We start from the raw sequence: 17925 nt of genomic DNA, 5'->3' as shown, positions 1-17925 counted from the left end.
AACCCCCAATAGTGGTAACTTAACTATTTCACTCCCGGCAGTGTCAGGAATAAATCAGTGGGAACACAGCAATTCCATCTGATAAAAGATTCATGCAAGTAAGCATGGTCTATCTAAATCTGCAGTTTATTAGATTTAAGCACACACAGACATAAGCGCAATAGGTTTAGAACATCCCAGATATTTACCTAACATCTGGAACGGTGTAACGGGGCAGGACTCACCCCTGCGGCGCCTCCTGCTGGTTGTCTCAGAGAATTAGCGTTTCCAGCCTCCGGAGCAACCTCTGCAGGCCAGTGTCCTGCTTCTGCTGGCCCCCGTGTCCCTCCCAGGACCCAGTGCCCCTTGTCTTTGGGGTGCTGCCCCCTGGCAATACCCCCACAGTCTCAGGGTCTCCCTACCCAGGGAACCCCCAACCCTCTATCCCCACCTTGCCTCAGTCATGGGCTACTGCCAGTCACCATCTAGCCCCCGCTCACTGGGGCAGACTGCAGTGTAAATGCCACTCATCATAGGCAAGGGGGGTTTGGGCCTGCTGCCTCTGCCTACCCGTCGTCTGCCCTCTGAAACCGCAGTCCCTAATTGGCCTTCCACTAGGCCGCAGCCTGGGGGATTTCCAGGCCAGAGCTCCACAGCTCCCTTGGCCTTCCTCCAGCCCTGCTCCACTCCAGGTACCTTCTCTCAGATCCCTGCAGCCAGGTCCCTCCCTCTCAAAGCTAGATAAAGTCTCTGCCACCTCCTGGCTCACTGGCCTTTTGTAGGGCCAGCTGTGGCCCGATTGGGGCATGGCCACAGCTGTGGCTGTTTCCCCAATCATCCGAGGCTGCTTTCTCCCAGCCACAGCCCTCTTCCCAGGGATGTTTTAAGCCTTTTAAGGCAGGAGCGGGTGACCACCGTCCTATACATGGTATTGAATAATTAACAGTGGGTCCACAGTGGCCAGTTGCTCACCCACCGGGGAGAAACGGTGTCAGGAAAAACGTCTCTCAAGATGGCTTCAGAGGACTGTTCCAAAGTACACTCTATTATCTAAACTTTTTATAGCTAACTTCTAGAAAAAACATAGGTCATAATGACCCCTACTGAAGCATCACTTTTTCTAACTTTCAATAAGCTTCTAATATCAGAGGCATCTAGACTCAAGGTTTTCATCCACTTATCTTCTTTCATTCTCAGTTATTTACTTTTTTCTCCCATCCTCCAATACTGATTAGCAGAAATTGCCAAATAGTTTTCATCTTGCATCTAAAAGCCTGCTTTCCAATTAACCCTTAACTATTTTATTAATTCATGGTGGCTGAATGCACATAATATGGTTGCAAGTTGCTTGATCACATTCTAGAGTACACAAATCCCTCAAATCTAGGGCAACATAACCAGCAAAGGTATATTTAAAAAAAAATCTATCTGTACATATATACAAAGGGAAGAATTTGAAGGTTTCCCATAGTTCCCCTCTGAGAAATAAAACCTACCTCATTCTAATGACATTTGAGAGAAGACTCTAGAACTTCCTCACAGCAATAGATCATCTGGCTGTGTTCATCATTAAGGCTGTGTGTTCTGCTGCCCTTAAAATCCAGCAGAAATGGGGGTAGAAAGAGTAGGACAGCCATGTGTGTTTCTCAGAAGACCAGTAGTCAAGGGGCAGCACCAATACCCATCCCCAAAAAGATAAATAGGATGAGGCCACGTAAAGCTCCCTTCTCACATGCTTGTTTATCTGTTTGGAGGGGGCTGTGAACAAACATCCACATTCCATAAAAACATGCCATGGTTCCAGCAGGCAGGGAGTGGACAGCAAGAGCAGCAGCCCATTTAACTGCTTGTGGAAACAGTCTGCCTGAGCTTCGATCTACCTTCTTCCTCTTTACTGCTCCAGGTAGGGCTGCTGCTGCTGTCCCTACTCCCTGACATGGTAGCCCTTTTGTGGCATTTGGAGGGAAGAGAAAAGGGAGTTATATAACTACTGAGCCTCTCTGTTCCCCCACCAAGTCCCTTCTGGAGCAAAGGATTTTGCTCCCCCAAAAAGGGTTGAAGGAGAGGGAAGGGCTGGCTAGATACAGTTCTTGTTTCCTGCCTCTTCTTGAGAACATGTGAGGGAGTTCCAAGCTAGCTAGAGAAGGGAGAGAGCTCATGCAAATAAGCTCCCATCTTTCACATTCCACTGCTCCCTAGCCTGATCCTGCCCTTTCGCCAACTTTGAAGCTCTGCAGCCTTCTGAAGTTTCTCCAGTCCTTGGGTTATAGTAACACACCTGTACAGCTCAAAGGGAAAGGAATGGTAAATTCTAGGCAGCTTTTGACTAATCTTTCAAAAATATCAAAATCCTGTTTTTCTTTGGAGGTGGAGGATTCTTTCACCCTGAATCCCAGAGAAAGTTTAGTGGCAAATTATCTTTCAAAGTATCTTTTTAAATTTAAATGTGTGGTTAAATTTAAGTGTGGATAAAAATGAAGATATTTCTTTATTTTCCAGTTTTTAGCACCAGTTATTTACACACGTAGATATATAGACCTTTCTGCAGAATCCTATTTACCAGCACAGAGTCTTACTGTTGGTAAGGAACAGAGCAATTACAGTGATGAGTGCACTTACGTTGAAATCATTATTATTAATTTTGCCAGCCTGCAGTCAATTGATAAATCACATATTAACATCTGAGAAGTGGTTTATGAATTTTGGAATGTATGAAATTCTGTCAAATGCTTACTGATATTTTGATATGAATAATTTTTTTAAATGTGTAATATTAGAAAGCAAACCAACAAAAACAAATTGCTGAATATCTTTTTAATGAGTGCTGTGCTGGACACTGACAAACTCAAAATGCTTCATTTATGACCTACTGTGTTCTAAGAAGCAAAGAATCAGAGTTGTAATCCAGAATTGATCGTTGTAACTTTGTTTTGCAGATCTGCCACTGAAAACATATTGTTAAATATTCACAGCAAAATACTTTTTAGTATTTACATCTCTTTAACTTGTGACTGCAGGGTGCATGCACATATAGGCCACAATCCTGAAAAGACTTACTTGCACACACGCTTAACTTTTTCTATGTGAGTAATCAATGGAACAACTCATGTATAAAGTTAATCATATCAGTTAGTCTTTTCGGGTTTGGAGCAATAGAAAATTCTGTAAATTCCATGTACACAGATACAAGTGAGGTATAAATAGTGTGTGATCATTCACACATCCTTCTTCCACAATCTGTAGAGCAAAAAGTGTAAGCACTGATTGATATCAGCATGGTAAGTTCCTCTGAGATTCTTCATTTTGCTAGGTAAGCACTGGGCCCTCTATAAAAAGTAAAGTTTAGTTTTCTCATGATGATAATGAAATTAAAAATAAATCTTAGTATCCAACTTCAGTATACTCAGAAAGCAAGACGTGTTTGTGTAATGCATATGTTTTCATATTTCAGTCTAATAATTGAATGTATTAGTATTATCATGTGCATTTTCTTGTGCAATTTTGCAATTGTTGGTTTCTGTTTTAAGTATGATTCTGTTCTGAAAAGTGACTGTAAACATGACAGCTCTTTACTCAATAAGCCGTCTCCCTGTGTGTCAGTCGTATCTTTTGATTGTAGTAATTAAAATAAGATTTTACTACTTTTTACACCTTTTAGCCATGAAGAGTTAAAACTACTAAGAGAGTATTATTCCTTCTTGTGCATTCTCAGCAATATTGTTTACTTTGTTTACCAAGCTCCAGTTGGTGACACCTCTGGAAACCCATTAAAGGTTGCAAAGAGGTAATTTGAAAAAAATGGGGTTTACTGAGAGCCCAATTTGACTAGCAAAATCTTTATTACAGACAATAATATTCAAGAAGGAAAGAACCCAAATGGACTTGCAGGGCCCAAATTGAGTTTGTAGTGTTAGCAGTTAGAAAAAAGACAATTTTTTACTTGTAAACTCAGTGTTGGTAATACGGAAATCAGTGAAAAACAATTAACCAAGAATCCCACAATGACAATTCTATGGAGTCACTTTTCAAAGTGCAACAGTATTTCAGAGTTCTTCTGTACCCCAGTTTACATTTGAATTCTATTTATTTGCCTTATATCCATCTTTACAAGTTTTGGAAATAAATGTTAAACTAAATATGTTTTTAAAAGACAGTTTTACTTTTTATAGAAACAACGAAGCAGTTGTTCTCTGCAGTAAATTTTGATATTTAAACAAAATTCAGGATTTCCCCCCCAAAATAAGCTTTCATTAGACAATATTATAGCCATTCTTTATATGGAAAGTTTATGCAAAGAGAGCATATAAGTGTTTATTCTAATAAAATTCTAACAAATTGGTAACATATTGTGCTTTTGCTTATTCGACGAATTGAGGGAAAGTTTGCCCTTGGTTGAGCACTGGCAACTCTGACTTTAATGGCAGTTGCCCATCATGCCCAAAGGCAGAATTTGAGTCTTTTCATTTTTCACAATAAAGCCCCAATATCTGACTTCCATTTAATCAAAGGTTGGTCAGATCTTTATGGCAACACAGTGTACCCTGCATTGCATTCACCCTACTTATTTGGAGCCCCATTTTTCTGAATTTTCATATTGAGGAAAGGCCTTTCAGAAAACTAGAGTTGTTCTATATTAGGTTTTCCTTTTTTATGTGAATGTAGAAATGAAAAACTCTCCATGTAATACCTATTTGTACGATAGGTGAAGTAATATTATGTTTATTTTAAATTTAGACATGGCCTGAAGACGCATTGCAAGCTGTTGCCTCTCGCTTCTTGGAAGATATTGAAATGTCAGAGGCAACACGTGAAGGCTGTATTGATATGTGTAAAAGCTTTCACACTTCTACCATTGTTTTGTCTGACCTGTTCCATACTGAGCTTCAAAGGCACAACTATGTTACACCTACCTCATACCTGGAATTAATCTCCACTTTCAAAACCTTACTGGAAAAGAAACGCACGTAAGGATATATAACATGCATTTTGCTAGGGGAGCCCAAAGTTCCCTTAAAATAGTATTTTCTACATGTAATTAATTTGTGTAGCTAATATAATAAAAAAGTTAAGTATACTCAGATTGCCATGTCTTTGATACATCTGCATTCAGTGGACTAAAGAGCCAGTTAGACCCAGTTTATATCTTGTATCGCATTAGGCCAGTTCTAATATTCATTATTAAGTTGATGCCTATTGATACTTTAAAATATCAGGTTTTTTTTCTTCTGATGCAGTCCCAGACCCTAGAAGTTACACCTGTTCTGCAGGGTGAATACCACTGAATAACACTGAGTTGCTGTATAAAGACTCTCCCTTCCTTCATGATGGGTGGAGTTTTAGGTCTCTGCGACTGTATGTAAGCTCTGAGGGAAAATAAAAGGGCTCAGGGACTTAGTATAGTCATGCAGAATCTAGGGATATTCCTCTAGGTCACCAGTGTGTCTAGGTCAGTAGTGACTGAAAGTCATTACCATCAGAAGACTCTTTCATGTCTTAGTGAAAAGAATAGGAAGTTTCAGTTCCTACTTGTCCAGAACCTCATTATTTCCTCTTGACTAGTGCAACCTCCTCCTCTCTGACTTTCTTGATGCGCAGATTACTCCCCTCAGTTCCATATAAAACATAGCTATTAAAATAATATTCCTGATCATGTAACCCCCTTCTGTGTCCTTCTACTAGCTCCTCCTCCATCACATCCCAACTTCTCATCCCTAAGGGCCTTCGTAACTCTGCACCCATCTACTTTCCCACTCTTGTTTTTTATCTTGTCACCCCGCCTCCTCATCTGTTCATACAGTAAATCCAGCCTTGATCACTCACTTGTCATTTTTCTTACCTTTAAGGTGCTTGTACATTACTGAAGTAGCGTAAAGGAGTCTGAGGGCAAATGAGACTCAGACACAAGTACTATATTGCACCATCTGATGGGCAAATACAACAAGATGGCACATGGTGTTTGAATTTTAAGAATGGTGTGAAATTAGAAATTTGAGAAATAGGGCTAAGAAAAATTGACAATATATTTATAAAAATGTCTGTAAAATTAAGCACTGCTTAATGTTACTTTTAGTGAGGTGATGAAAATGAAAAGAAGATATGAAGTTGGCTTGGAGAAACTGAATTCTGCTGCATCACAGGTGGCTTCGATGCAGTATGAGCTGGAAGCCCTACAGCCTCAGCTAAAGGAAGCTAGCAAACAAGTTGATGAGATGATGTTGGTTATTGAAAAGGAGTCCTTGGAAGTAGCTAAAACTGAAAAAATAGTGAAAGCTGATGAAGCTGTGGCGAATGAACAAGCTATGGCTGCAAAAGCGATCAAAGATGAATGTGATGCTGATTTGGCACAAGCCTTGCCAATTCTGGAAAGTGCTCTGTCTGCTCTTGACACTCTTACTGCACAGGTAAAGCTAACTTTACGTATTTACACGTTGACCAGGTATTCAGACTAACAAAAACAAACCCATGTCTGCCTTCAAAGAAAATTTGAATATGCTGCATAGCTATTGTCAGATTTCACATTGTTACTGAATTAAAAGTTGTGTAATTTTGTAGCATCTGAAATTTCTTAAAACATGTAGTTTCAAAATCAAGGCATTCTTTTATTTTCATTCCGTGTGTGGACAGCTATAACATAATCTAGTGAACTATAACACTTATATGCTCTGGAGGTATAAAATCAAACATTTCTCACTAGCCATTTAAAAATTCATAAACAAAATAATATTTTGAATCAACAAATGACAAGTTAAAAAGAATCTACTTCTTCCTGCTTGCTTCCTCAGCAAAACTGCATACTTGCCATGTAATTGTTTTGATATATTCACATAGATATCTATTCTTTCAGAGACTGGAAACAGACGCTGAGATTCTGTGCTGCACCTTTAACTTGCAGTCCAAGGGAGGTAGTGAGGGCTAAGGTGGCTTTATGCCACCCTTATGCTCTCCCCAGCTGCTCTGGTGCTGGAAAGAAAGAGGTCCCAGACATAACTTATATAACCCTGTGGGCTAAGTTCCCCGTAAGCTGCGTGGCCACAGCCTATTTAGCGCCACGCAGGTGCTCAGGGAAGCCGCCTAGCCCAGCCCCCAACCTGCCACGGCCGGGGTGCCCCTCTCCCGGCCCCAACTCTGCTGTAGCCCGGGCCTGCCGCAGCTGGGGCGCCACGGGACGGCCCCCACCGCAGCCAGGGCGCCCCTCCCCCGGCCCTAACCCAGCCCCGGCCCGGACCTGCTAGGGCCAGTGGAGGGGCACCTATCCTGCAGCCCCAGCCCCAGAGCTGCCGCGGAGGGGAGAGGCATTCCCCCCCCCCCCACAGCCCAGGTGCTGCTGCAGGGAGAGAGAGCTGGGGGGAGTCCTCTCTCCCTGCCATAGCCCTGGAGCACCCTCCTGCACCCACACCCTTCATCCCCAGCCCCATCCCAGAGCCCGCATCCCCAGACAGAGCCCACATCCCCTGCACCCAACCCTCTGCTCCAGCCCTTAGCCCCTCATCCCCGGCCCCACCCCAGAGCCCGCACCCCCAGCCAGAGCCCACATCCCCTGCACCCAACCCTTGGCTCCAACCCTGAGCCCCTCATCCCTGGCCCCACCCCAGAACCCTCATCCCCTGCAACCAACCCTCTGCCCCAGCCCTGAGCCCCCTCCCACACTCCAAATCCCTTGGCCCCACCCCCACCACATTAATTTTGTTGTGTGTACCAGTATGGAGGTGACACATCACCTCCATATTGTTACACATAACAAAATTCATTCTGCACATGGGTAGGAAAAATTAGAGGGAACACTGCCTGGGGGTCAGTCTAAATGACAGCAGTCTCTCTATGGGCCACAGCTGTGTCTGTAATTTCTGTAGTACTACAGGCAGTGGCTCTGCCTCCAATACACACCCTTACTATGCCAGGAATTGCACAAGGGCTCTTGGAGGGCAATCTTCCACAGTGTCTGTGCTAGGGGAATCCTCTTCCAACCAGAGCTGGGTCTTTTAATGCCCCTTTACAACACTCCAGACCTTTTGCCCAGTGGACTGAGTGGGGAAAAGGATGTCTTACTCTCAGTGTCAAAATAAAGGTTCTAGTGAAAACCATCCTTCCATAGTAGATCCATGTGGCTGAGAATAATTCCAAGAAAACAACATTATTCTTTGAGTGCTGGTCCTGATGTGTATCCCACTGTTGGTGCACTTTGCGCTCCATGTGTCCGGAATCAGAGAATTTTGAAAGCAGTGTTTGTTCATCTGCACATGTACCCTTGCTCTGCTTGTTCCTCCAACTGAGGAGATAAAGGGCGGAGCGGACCAACCGCCTCTCTGGTTCCTTCTTACCGCTGCATGGCTTGGGTTTGAACCTGCAGTGTCAGAAGCTTAGTCTTCCTTTATTCTTCAACCTGTAAAAACATATGTATATATTTTGTAAATAGTTTTTAGAATTTTATCCATTAGTTTTAGCTAAGTTTTACAGTTTGATAGATTCTCCATCGTGGGGAATTCCACCCCCTACCCCCATCCCCACATACACATCTTGATATGGGTACTGGACTATGGCTTCAAAATTGGTTTCTTGCACATGCTCCTTCCAAGTCAGTGACAACCATCAATGCTGCCTGTACTGCCTTGTGGAAGCTCAGGTTGCAGCAAGGTGTGATATCTGTTGCTCTTTCCCCAGTCATACCTTAAGAAGCACTTAATGGAGAAGGCCATGAGGCCACACTTGGACCCAGGCCAGGGTACCCCCCCCCCATATATTGGGCTGACTCAGCGAAGAGTGTGCCTCCTTATGCAAGGTCTGACTTAGCAGTGAGGAAATCTACCCATACAGATCCCCCAATGGGTACTTGTCACGAGGGCAGGGAGCACTCTCATAAACACAAGAACAAATCCTCCTCTAAATCTACTTCAAAGAAGTCAGATACAGCCCTGCCTAAGTTGAACAAATCTTCCTGCTCCTCCCATGAAGACTTAGAACGTCCTAAATCTTAGGGTCTTGACAAAAAGCCCATAAGTCGGTACCAGACTATGCTCTGGCAGCAATGGTGCCACTAATACCAACTAAGCCTAAACTCTGGAAACCAACAGTACCACCAAAAGGCAGCCATTGCGAGCTTCAATCAGCAGCTGTACTGGCTCTACCTCACACAACTGAGGCACAAACTACGTCTGCTCTGTTGGTCTAGGCTGATAGGACCTCCTCACACTCCAGGGAGAGCAGAGTCTTACATTCCACCTGATGACATCTTTGCTTTGCCAGATCCCCAATCATCCTCTTTGCCCCCAACTGGCCCATACAGTTTTGGTTCCCGAGTCTCCTATATATGTCCTCTTGGTCACTGATCAACACTCATTCCTTTCCCAATCACCTGACAAAGGGGAAGGGCAGAATCAAGCATCTCAACCTCCAACCACTCCGGCTCGGGGTAGTTTTGGGTGGCCATTAACTCTAGAACATTCATGCTCTGAAACGATGCAAAACATCCTTACTAGAAGTTGAAAGGATTCTACTAGGAAATGTTACTTAACCAACTGGTATTCACCTGATTCTTTCCCTCAAAACGGCTGGTCTTTCCATCAACTATTTATGGGTTCACTTGCCAGCAATCACATGGTCACTCAATTTTTGCTTACCCGCTCACTACCAGGTTCTGGAATGGCCTAGTTAGAACTTTTCTGGCAGTAAGAAAACCTTCTCTCAATGGGACTTAAATCTTGTTCTTCAGACCGCTAGCTACCATATGTTCCGTGTCTCTCCCATCTTTTAAGGTTGCATTCCTCGTAGCCATCACCTCAGCCAGGTGGGTGGGTCAGCTTGGAGTACTGATGGTGGGATCTGCCTTACATCATATTCCACAGAGACAGTTTTATTGTGTTTACATCCTAAGTTCACCCCCAAAGTTCTTTTTGAATTTGACCTAAATCAGTAAATCCTCTTACCTGTGTTTTGTTCCAAAACCACATGCATCTGAAAAGGAGAGGAGACTTCATTCCCTTGACATGAGACAAGCCTTAGCCTTTTATCTACAAAGGACAAAGGACAAAGCCAGTCAGAAAATCTCCCAGGTTGTTTATCACTATAGCGGAGTCCATGGTCAGGGTCTATCCTCTTGGAGGATCTCTAAAATGGATCTCAGGCTGTATCTTACCCTGCTATCAGTTGTCGCACCTCCCTCTCCTTTTGAGGTGAGAGTACAAGTGACGTCAATGGCATAACTTTAAGAAGTACCTCTACTTGACATTTGCAAAGCAGCTATGTGGAGTTCCGTCTACTGACCTGAGGCATGTTGCTCTAACACAGGACTCCTCCACTGATGCATCCTTTGGAATGGTCGTTCTTCAAATGGCTCTGCTGCTTGCATTCTTGCAGCCTCCTCCTACTTGAGTACTGCTTCTCAGTCACCCACAATGGAATACACACAGGGATCAGCACTCGAAGAAGAAGAGAAAGTTACTTCCTGTAGAGTAACTGGAGGTTCTTCAAGATATGTGGTCCCTATCTGTTTTCCACTACCTAATTCCCTTCTGCTTTGCATCTGTGACTGGGGCTCCAGGGGGCCCAGGCTGAGATTGCTCAATCAGGGCAAATTGCAAAGAATGGGGCAGATGATCCCCAAAACTGGTGGCTATGCTAATACTTATTCACCAAGCCAGCAACAAAACAGCTTCTACAATTCCTTACTGGTTACCCAGAAGCCAGAAATACAGTTCCCTTAAAGCCACCCTGCCATGGGCTCCTCCCCAGACAGTCAAGTCAAATATGATAAGGATTACTGAAAATCTTGTTCATCATATAAAAAATTCTACCAATCCCAAAGGATTGGACACACACCAGGTCAATGAATATTTCAGATCTTACCCAAATACACTCTTACAGCCACGTCTTATTACCTAAACTAAAATGTCTTAAAAAAGAAAAGAGAGTGAGCGTAAGTTAAAAGATCATTATACATACAGATATGAATAAAGTTCTTAGGTCAGTTTCATAGCAGAGATGGTGAGCTTCAGAGTTCCAAAAAGTTCTTTCAGAATCAGTTCCATAGGTTATAGTCCAATGTCCAATATCCCACACTGGAGCTGGAGACCTCAGTCTTGTGACTCAAACTTCCTCTGACGAAGCTTAAGTAGATCTGAAAGAACAGGATCAGGCCCAAGAGTTCCTTTTATAGTTCTCTGGCAGCCTCTGGAGAGTAGGTGTTGCTTGGGTGGCTTTGAAGTAAAACCTATTTCCTAAGCAACACCTGTGATTAACTGCAAAGGTGGCATGCGAGCTGATTTTTAATGGCACGCCGGCCCCGCTCAGCCCCGTGCACGCTCCGCCTTACTTTCACTTCTAGGTTCTGGCAGCCGGACTCCCAGCTGGGGTCCTGCTGGCTGCCGGAACTCTCTTGCAGGCTGGCGCTGGCGGCCCTGTGCACCGGACTAAGCAGCAGGCAGTCAGGCAAGTGAAAGGGGTCAGGGGGAGGTGCGGTGGAGGTGTCCGCGTCCCAGCCTGTCCTGCTGCCCCTCTCTCGCCACTGTGGCTGGATACCAGGGCAGTGCAGGCATGTGCCGTCCCTGCGGCCCCTCGGGGGGAAGGGGAAGGGAGCGGCAGGCCAGGGGGTCTTCTGCTGCTGCTCCCCATTTGCCTGCAGATGCAGTGCCCCCACACAGCTGGCCCACAGCTCCCTTGGCAGGAACAGGAACAGCGTGGGGCAGGGACCCATCCACTATCCAGGTAACCTGGCTGCAACTGGGACTGTCCCAGGCCAGCCCCAAGCCCCCCGCCCCCCCAGGACTTCCCCCCTACACACACACCCCAACCCCCTGCCCTGAGCCCCTCATGCCACCCAACCCTGACTCCTGCACCCCCCATGCTCCCAGCCCTGACTCCTGCATCATCCACATCCCCACCCCCTGCCCTGAGCCCCCGCACCCCAACCCCCTGCACTGAGTGCTCCCCCCAACACCCACACATGCCCAGCCCCTGAGCTCCTCCCACCGAAGGGGGTTGCAATATGACACTACCTGAAAGAAATTTAAGTTACTTTCACCCCTGCTGGAACCCCAGATCAGCAGCGGGCTGAGCGGAGCCGGCGGTGGGCTGAGTGGCTCATCCCGCTGCTTGTTTGGGGTTCCGGCTGCCGGCCTCGCTCAGCCCACTGCCAGCCTGGGGTACCGGCAGCCAGCCCGGGGCTCTGCTCCTGGTCTTGACCCAGCGCTCTTCAGGCACCCCCTGCTGTAGCCCACATTGGAAAACTCAGCAAGGAAAAGCGAGGGCAAGGATCACACTAAACTGATAAGATCTGCATTTTAATTTTATTTTAAATGAAGCTTCTTAAATATTTTAAAAACCTTATTTACTTTAAATACAACAATAGTTTATTTATATAATATACATTTATAGAGAGAGACCTTCTAAAAACGTTAAAATGTATTACCGGCACGCGAAACCTTAAATTACAGTGAACTTCTGAAAGGTTGCCTACCTCTGGCATAAGGTAACTACCCATCAGTGGCACCGGAACCCTTTTAATAGTGGGGGTGCTGAAAGCCAGCCCCCTTACCCCTGTCTGCGATGCCCCCAGCTGGGGCTGGGAGCAGTGCCAATCTTGGGAAAGGAGGGGACCCGGACAGGGGTAAAGGGAAAAGGCTGGGGGCAGGCACGGGGCCAGGAGCAGAGCCCCAGGCATGGGACCCACAGCCGGGACCCTGTGTGTGGGGCCAGTAGCAGAGCCCAGCTGCGGGGCTAACAGCTGGGACCCTGGAAATGGAGGGCCGGGTGTGGGGCCCCGGGCACATGGCCAGCAGCCGGGAAGCAGGCTGGCAGCCAGGACCTCAGCCCTGGGCGAAGAGCCCCGGGCACAGGGCCACCAGTTGGGACCTAAGCCCCAGGTGCAGTGTCGGGGAGTGGAGTCCCAGTCGCGGGGCCCTGGGCACAGGGCCAGCAGCCGGGGACCAGGGCCAGCGGCCGGGACCCAAGGCCCAGGCTGGGGAGTGGAGGCCTGGATATGGGTCAGAGGCCCTGCATAAAACTGGGGGGTGCTGCAGCACCCCACACCCATAGTTCCAGTGCCTATGCTACTCATCTCCAACCATTTACAGGTAGTTTACTACAAACTTCAAAGAGAAATAAAGACAACAATATTACTCTGTTTATGGTTCATCTAAATGTTAATGTCTCCTTTTGATCTCTGAATTAACAGAATACAGGAACCATTGGTTACATTGTCAACCTCTAACAATATATATGTAAACACCCCCCCCCCCCAAAATACAATCATTATCTTCCAATATGTCTCTAAAGATTAAATCTGGGTCAATTAGCCTGCTAATTGTGTAACCCTTTCTGGCCCTGTGTCACAACATCATCCTTGGATTTGCAGTAGAGTTGGAACTGGAGAGGCAGTTGAGCCCTGAGATAGCCATAAGCATGTCCCAGCTTCTCTTCTCACAAGAGTTTACTATGACAAGAGGTAGATTGTCTCCTCCAATTAGGAGCCATAGAACTAGTGCCTCAACATCTACAAGGAAAGCGGTTCTCATTATTTCCTAATACCCAAAAGGAAGGGAGGTTGGAGACCTAGACTAGATCTCAGAGCTCTTAAAAAGTTTGTAAAGGCTCAAAAATTCAAGATGGTCACCTTATCAGCGATCATCCCACCATTGGAATTGGAAGACTGGTTTTCAGCCAACTCCAGGACACCTATTTTCATATCTCAGTCCTACCGACTCAGACTATTTTTCAGATTCACTGGGGGACACAAACACTACCAATACAGAGTGCTTCCCATTGGGTTATCATTGTCCCAGAAAGTATTTTCCAAGGTTCTTTCAGTGGTGGCTGCTCACTTACATTTCCAAGGGATCTACCCTTACCTGGATGATTGTCTCCTCAGAGCCCAATTTCTCCGGGAGGCTCACCAAGTCACCAAAGCTATGATGCACTTGTTTACAGAACTGGGCCTATGGCTCAACACCCAGAAGTCAACCCTCACTCCAGTGCAATGCATGGAATTCATATGGGCTGACCTCAGCTCGTTACAGGCCAGAGCCTTCTTACTCAACACAGGTTCCTGTCCTTAGTCACGCTTATAGAGACCATTCAAAGCAGCCCACAGATATCAGCAGGACTCTGCCTTCAACTCTTGGGGCATATGGCAGTGGGCTCAGCGGTAATACTTCACATGCGACGCCTCCAAATGTGGTTCAGCTCGGATTACAGACCAAACAGGGACATACTGGACAAATCTGTCACCACCCACAAGGATAAAAGCTCCTTAGACTCTGTGCAGGCTCAGCTGGGTGTTACTCCCCCAATGGACACCCAGACTGAACTTTCAATGGCGACACGGAACCCCCATGGTCCCAGGTTCTAATCCTGCATGTTCTAACACAGTATCCCACAAGTCACTTCACATTTGAATGGCTACATTACATCTGCAGAAAAGACCAGACCTCTTCAACCAGGGACTTCTTCATCCAGACCGTGAACACCTACAGTTAATAGTGTAGGCATTGGAAGAGAAGTGTAATTCAGCAGAGATTCTCCATTAATCTCATATACATTTTGGTATCCATACAGAACTCAACCAGGAAATTTCATCAACTGACCTGGTCAGATTTATATTTTTGTTGTAATGGGAAATAGAAAGCTCTCTGAGTTAGGGACTCTCTCTCTTTGTACAGTGTTCGTCACAATGGGGCTTGACCTCAGATGGTACTGTAATACAAATACAATGTTAATCAAAGTTTGGGTGATCTCCATTACATTAGAGTTTATCCAGAATGGTTGATTGGAGTCCTACAACCAAGTATGATAGATATGTGGGTAACAGTCCTAGTTAGCAGTAGGTAGGTACATTGGACATTCCATCTGAGTATCATCAGGTGCCAAGATTAATCAGAATGACAGATTAGACGAGCCTGGAGCTGGCCTTTCCAGTCACCATTATCTGCTCTTGTGGTGAGGAAAAGATTATTTTTATAGCTCCAGAAAAATTTCTATTAAAGGTAAGTTCCTCTTTGCACAATTCCTGGGAAATAGTTTTCCCATCATTTTGTTCAAACCTTGGTCACTCCTTCGGAAGATTGTGCCACAAATGAGCATTCCTAGTGCTCTAAAGATATATCTGAAGTATATGGTATATAAGTCTATATACACTTGCCAACTGTACACTGTTCATCTCATTCTATCCAAAATGAAAAGGCCTTATTGCCTCAAAATGGCTGCTAGCAAGATGTTGAAATCCTGCAGTGTAAAATTCCATTCCTCTGCATAGGCGTCCTTTGTTCGGAATGTGCTACTGGGTTGGCTCCCATATAATTTTTTGCTTTATATGGGAGAACTTCCATTCGTATTTATCATTCTGTTATAATAATACATAAAATTTTGCTTATCTTCTCCCCTCTCTCCGCCCCCCACTTCTTTGATTCATTGCTAGTTACTTCCCATTACTGATGAACGAGAAGAGAAGCTGTGCAAAAGAATGAGAAATTTCTTACCTGATAATTTTCTTTCTGTTAGCAGCTTCTCTCCTCATTCAGCCTACCCTGATAGTCTGATATAAGTGACCACAATACAAATAGAATTTTTTTCTCAAAGGAGGGACTTAAAAATATAATTGTCTTAAGGTTAATTAAGACATTATATCAAGTTGTTGTCTTAGTGCTAATAATAGGTTGCTGAAATGTTTCTGTCTCTTTGGAATAACTCTTCTGGTGGCCTGAACCAAAGGTTGGAACTTAGGCCTGGAGCCTCCAGCAACAATATTGGACTGCCTCTGAATTTCATAGGTATGTGGGTAGGCATTAACCATTAGTGATGAATGAGGAAAGGAGCTGCTAATCCAAAGAAAACTCTCAGGTAAGAAATTTCTCATTCGCTAAACTAACTGTTGATTAGATTTCAAGTTTGATCATCTTTGTTTAAATGTCAGTATTATTTCAACCCATGTAGTGCCATAATGCATATTCTGGAAGAAGGGGCTAAGCAGACAAAACACTGGGGTGTTGTCTTCCTATACTTAAAAATGAAAGATTTAAAAGACAGATACTATTAAAAATGAATATATGGTATATTTGTACAGTGTACATTAATTTGTCTGTGATCCTGAGATCACATTAAGTTTAAAATACCAAGTCTGAGTCTAGCAAACATATATGAAAAAATAGTACTGTAACATACATACATAGAATGATTGTGATACGTTAGAAAAGTGAGTCTAATGCTATTTATGAAGCAGTAATATTTATGTCATTTATTTTAAGGATATCACAGTTGTGAAGTCCATGAAGAGTCCTCCTTCTGGTGTCAAGTTAGTTATGGAAGCTATATGCATCCTGAAAGGCATCAAATCAGATAAAATTCCAGATCCATCAGGCTCAGGGAAAAAAATAGAGGATTTCTGGGGTCCAGCAAAGAGACTTCTAGGTGATATAAGATTTCTGCAGTCGCTTCATGAATATGACAAGGACAACATTCCTCCAGCTTACATGGCCATCATCAGGAAACAATATATCACAAATCCTGAGTTTGTACCAGACAAGGTTCGAAATGCTTCCACAGCAGCGGAAGGTCTGTGCAAATGGGTCATAGCCATGGATTCCTATGATAAGTAAGTAAGCATTTGTGTAAAAAAAAAAAAAGAACAAGTGAGTTTAGTCTATTCTAATACTAAGAGGGATTTAAAGTTTGTTGGAAATTCTAACTGGCCTGACATATTCACTGGTAAAGATTATGAGGCAGCTGTTGAAAGGGACGTATAGGGTCTGATTTTCAAATTTGGATACGTTGGATAGGATGAAGGGGGCAATATCCCATCTCCAGTAAGCAAAGAGTTAATTCTGGTTTCTCTTCCCCATCCTTATGGCACAGGTCTTCAGCAGAATGCCAGTGGGAAGGAAGGGCTCATCATTTAGTTTCTGAGGACTGGGTTTGGAAATTGTTTTGTTTGTATTTGCTTACCCTGATGAAAAAAACCTTGCTGATTTCTGCCTTATCTTACTTGTGCTGAGTCACCCCACCAATTTACAGTATCATTATAACACATCCCCAGAGCCTGGATAAATCTATCAAATCCACACTTAGGTGCCTAAACTCAGCCTACAATCTGAAAATAAGTAGCAAAGGCCTGAGATGGATAGGAATCTTTCCACTGAAGGTAACAAAATTTGATGTACTAGTACATATTCTTCTTCGAGTGTTTGCTCATGTCGATTCTAAGTAGGTGTGTGCCAGAAGGTTTTTCCCTTAGTGATACCCATTGGGTCGGTTTAGGAGCCTGTGGAATCATGCCTTCAGGGCCCTATATCATGCCGTATATAGGGCCCTGCCGACCCACCACCTCTTCAGTTCCTTCTTACTGACTGACAGTTGGTCGGAACGCTCGTTCTCTCTTGCTTCGGCAAGCTCTTTCCCTAGTGGTCTTCTGATCATTCCCTATAAATAGTTATAATAGTACTAGTTGTCTAGATAGTTAGTTTAAGTATATATAGTTGTCAGGGTTATCCCTTTCCTACCACCCACCCACTGGGGCATGCTTCGGTCTCTGGGGTTTAAAGCCTGCACAGCTTGTAATAAACCTATGCCCAGGAGCAACCCTCACACTTCTTGCCTGAAGTGTCTGGGGGAATCTCATCAGAAGGACCATTGTAAAATCTGCCGGGGATTCCGCCCCAGCACCCAAAAAGAGAGAGATCAAAGGTTGAAAATTTTTCTGATGGAGGCCACCATTTGCCCCCACTTGGAGCCGAGTTTGGCCGAAATGATATTTAGCACGTCCGCATCAGTGCGGAGCATGCTGGCATCGACAAGGGAGGCCTCGGCTCTAAGAAAGGACTCTGGTAGAGACTCTCAGCACCGGAAGGGCTCTCTGCAGAAGGGCTCAGCTCCTACTAGCGTGCAACACCGCTCCCAATCTCCAGTGCCCCATAAGAAGAAAAAGAAGTCGGACAGGGGGTGCTCACCCACTCCGAAACCGGGGCG

At 44.7% G+C, this 17925-nt stretch overlaps 1 protein-coding gene across 1 annotated transcript in view; it reads left to right on the top strand.

Moving 5' to 3' along the window:
- The window catches only part of DNAH7 (dynein axonemal heavy chain 7), a 248396-nt gene that overhangs the window by 167547 nt on the left and 62924 nt on the right, over positions 1-17925 (top strand). Inside the window, exons 41-43 of the mRNA XM_065413626.1 lie at positions 4714-4943; positions 6050-6380; positions 16209-16555. Of these exons, the coding sequence (XP_065269698.1) occupies positions 4714-4943; positions 6050-6380; positions 16209-16555 (908 nt within the window). The remainder of the gene's footprint in view (positions 1-4713; positions 4944-6049; positions 6381-16208; positions 16556-17925) is intronic.

This window comes from Emys orbicularis, chromosome 11 (assembly GCF_028017835.1).
Source record: "Emys orbicularis isolate rEmyOrb1 chromosome 11, rEmyOrb1.hap1, whole genome shotgun sequence".
In the NCBI taxonomy this organism is placed as follows: domain Eukaryota; kingdom Metazoa; phylum Chordata; order Testudines; family Emydidae; genus Emys; species Emys orbicularis.
The sequence above is the reverse complement of the archived record's forward strand: the minus strand, read 5'-3'. Positions and strand labels throughout refer to the sequence as shown.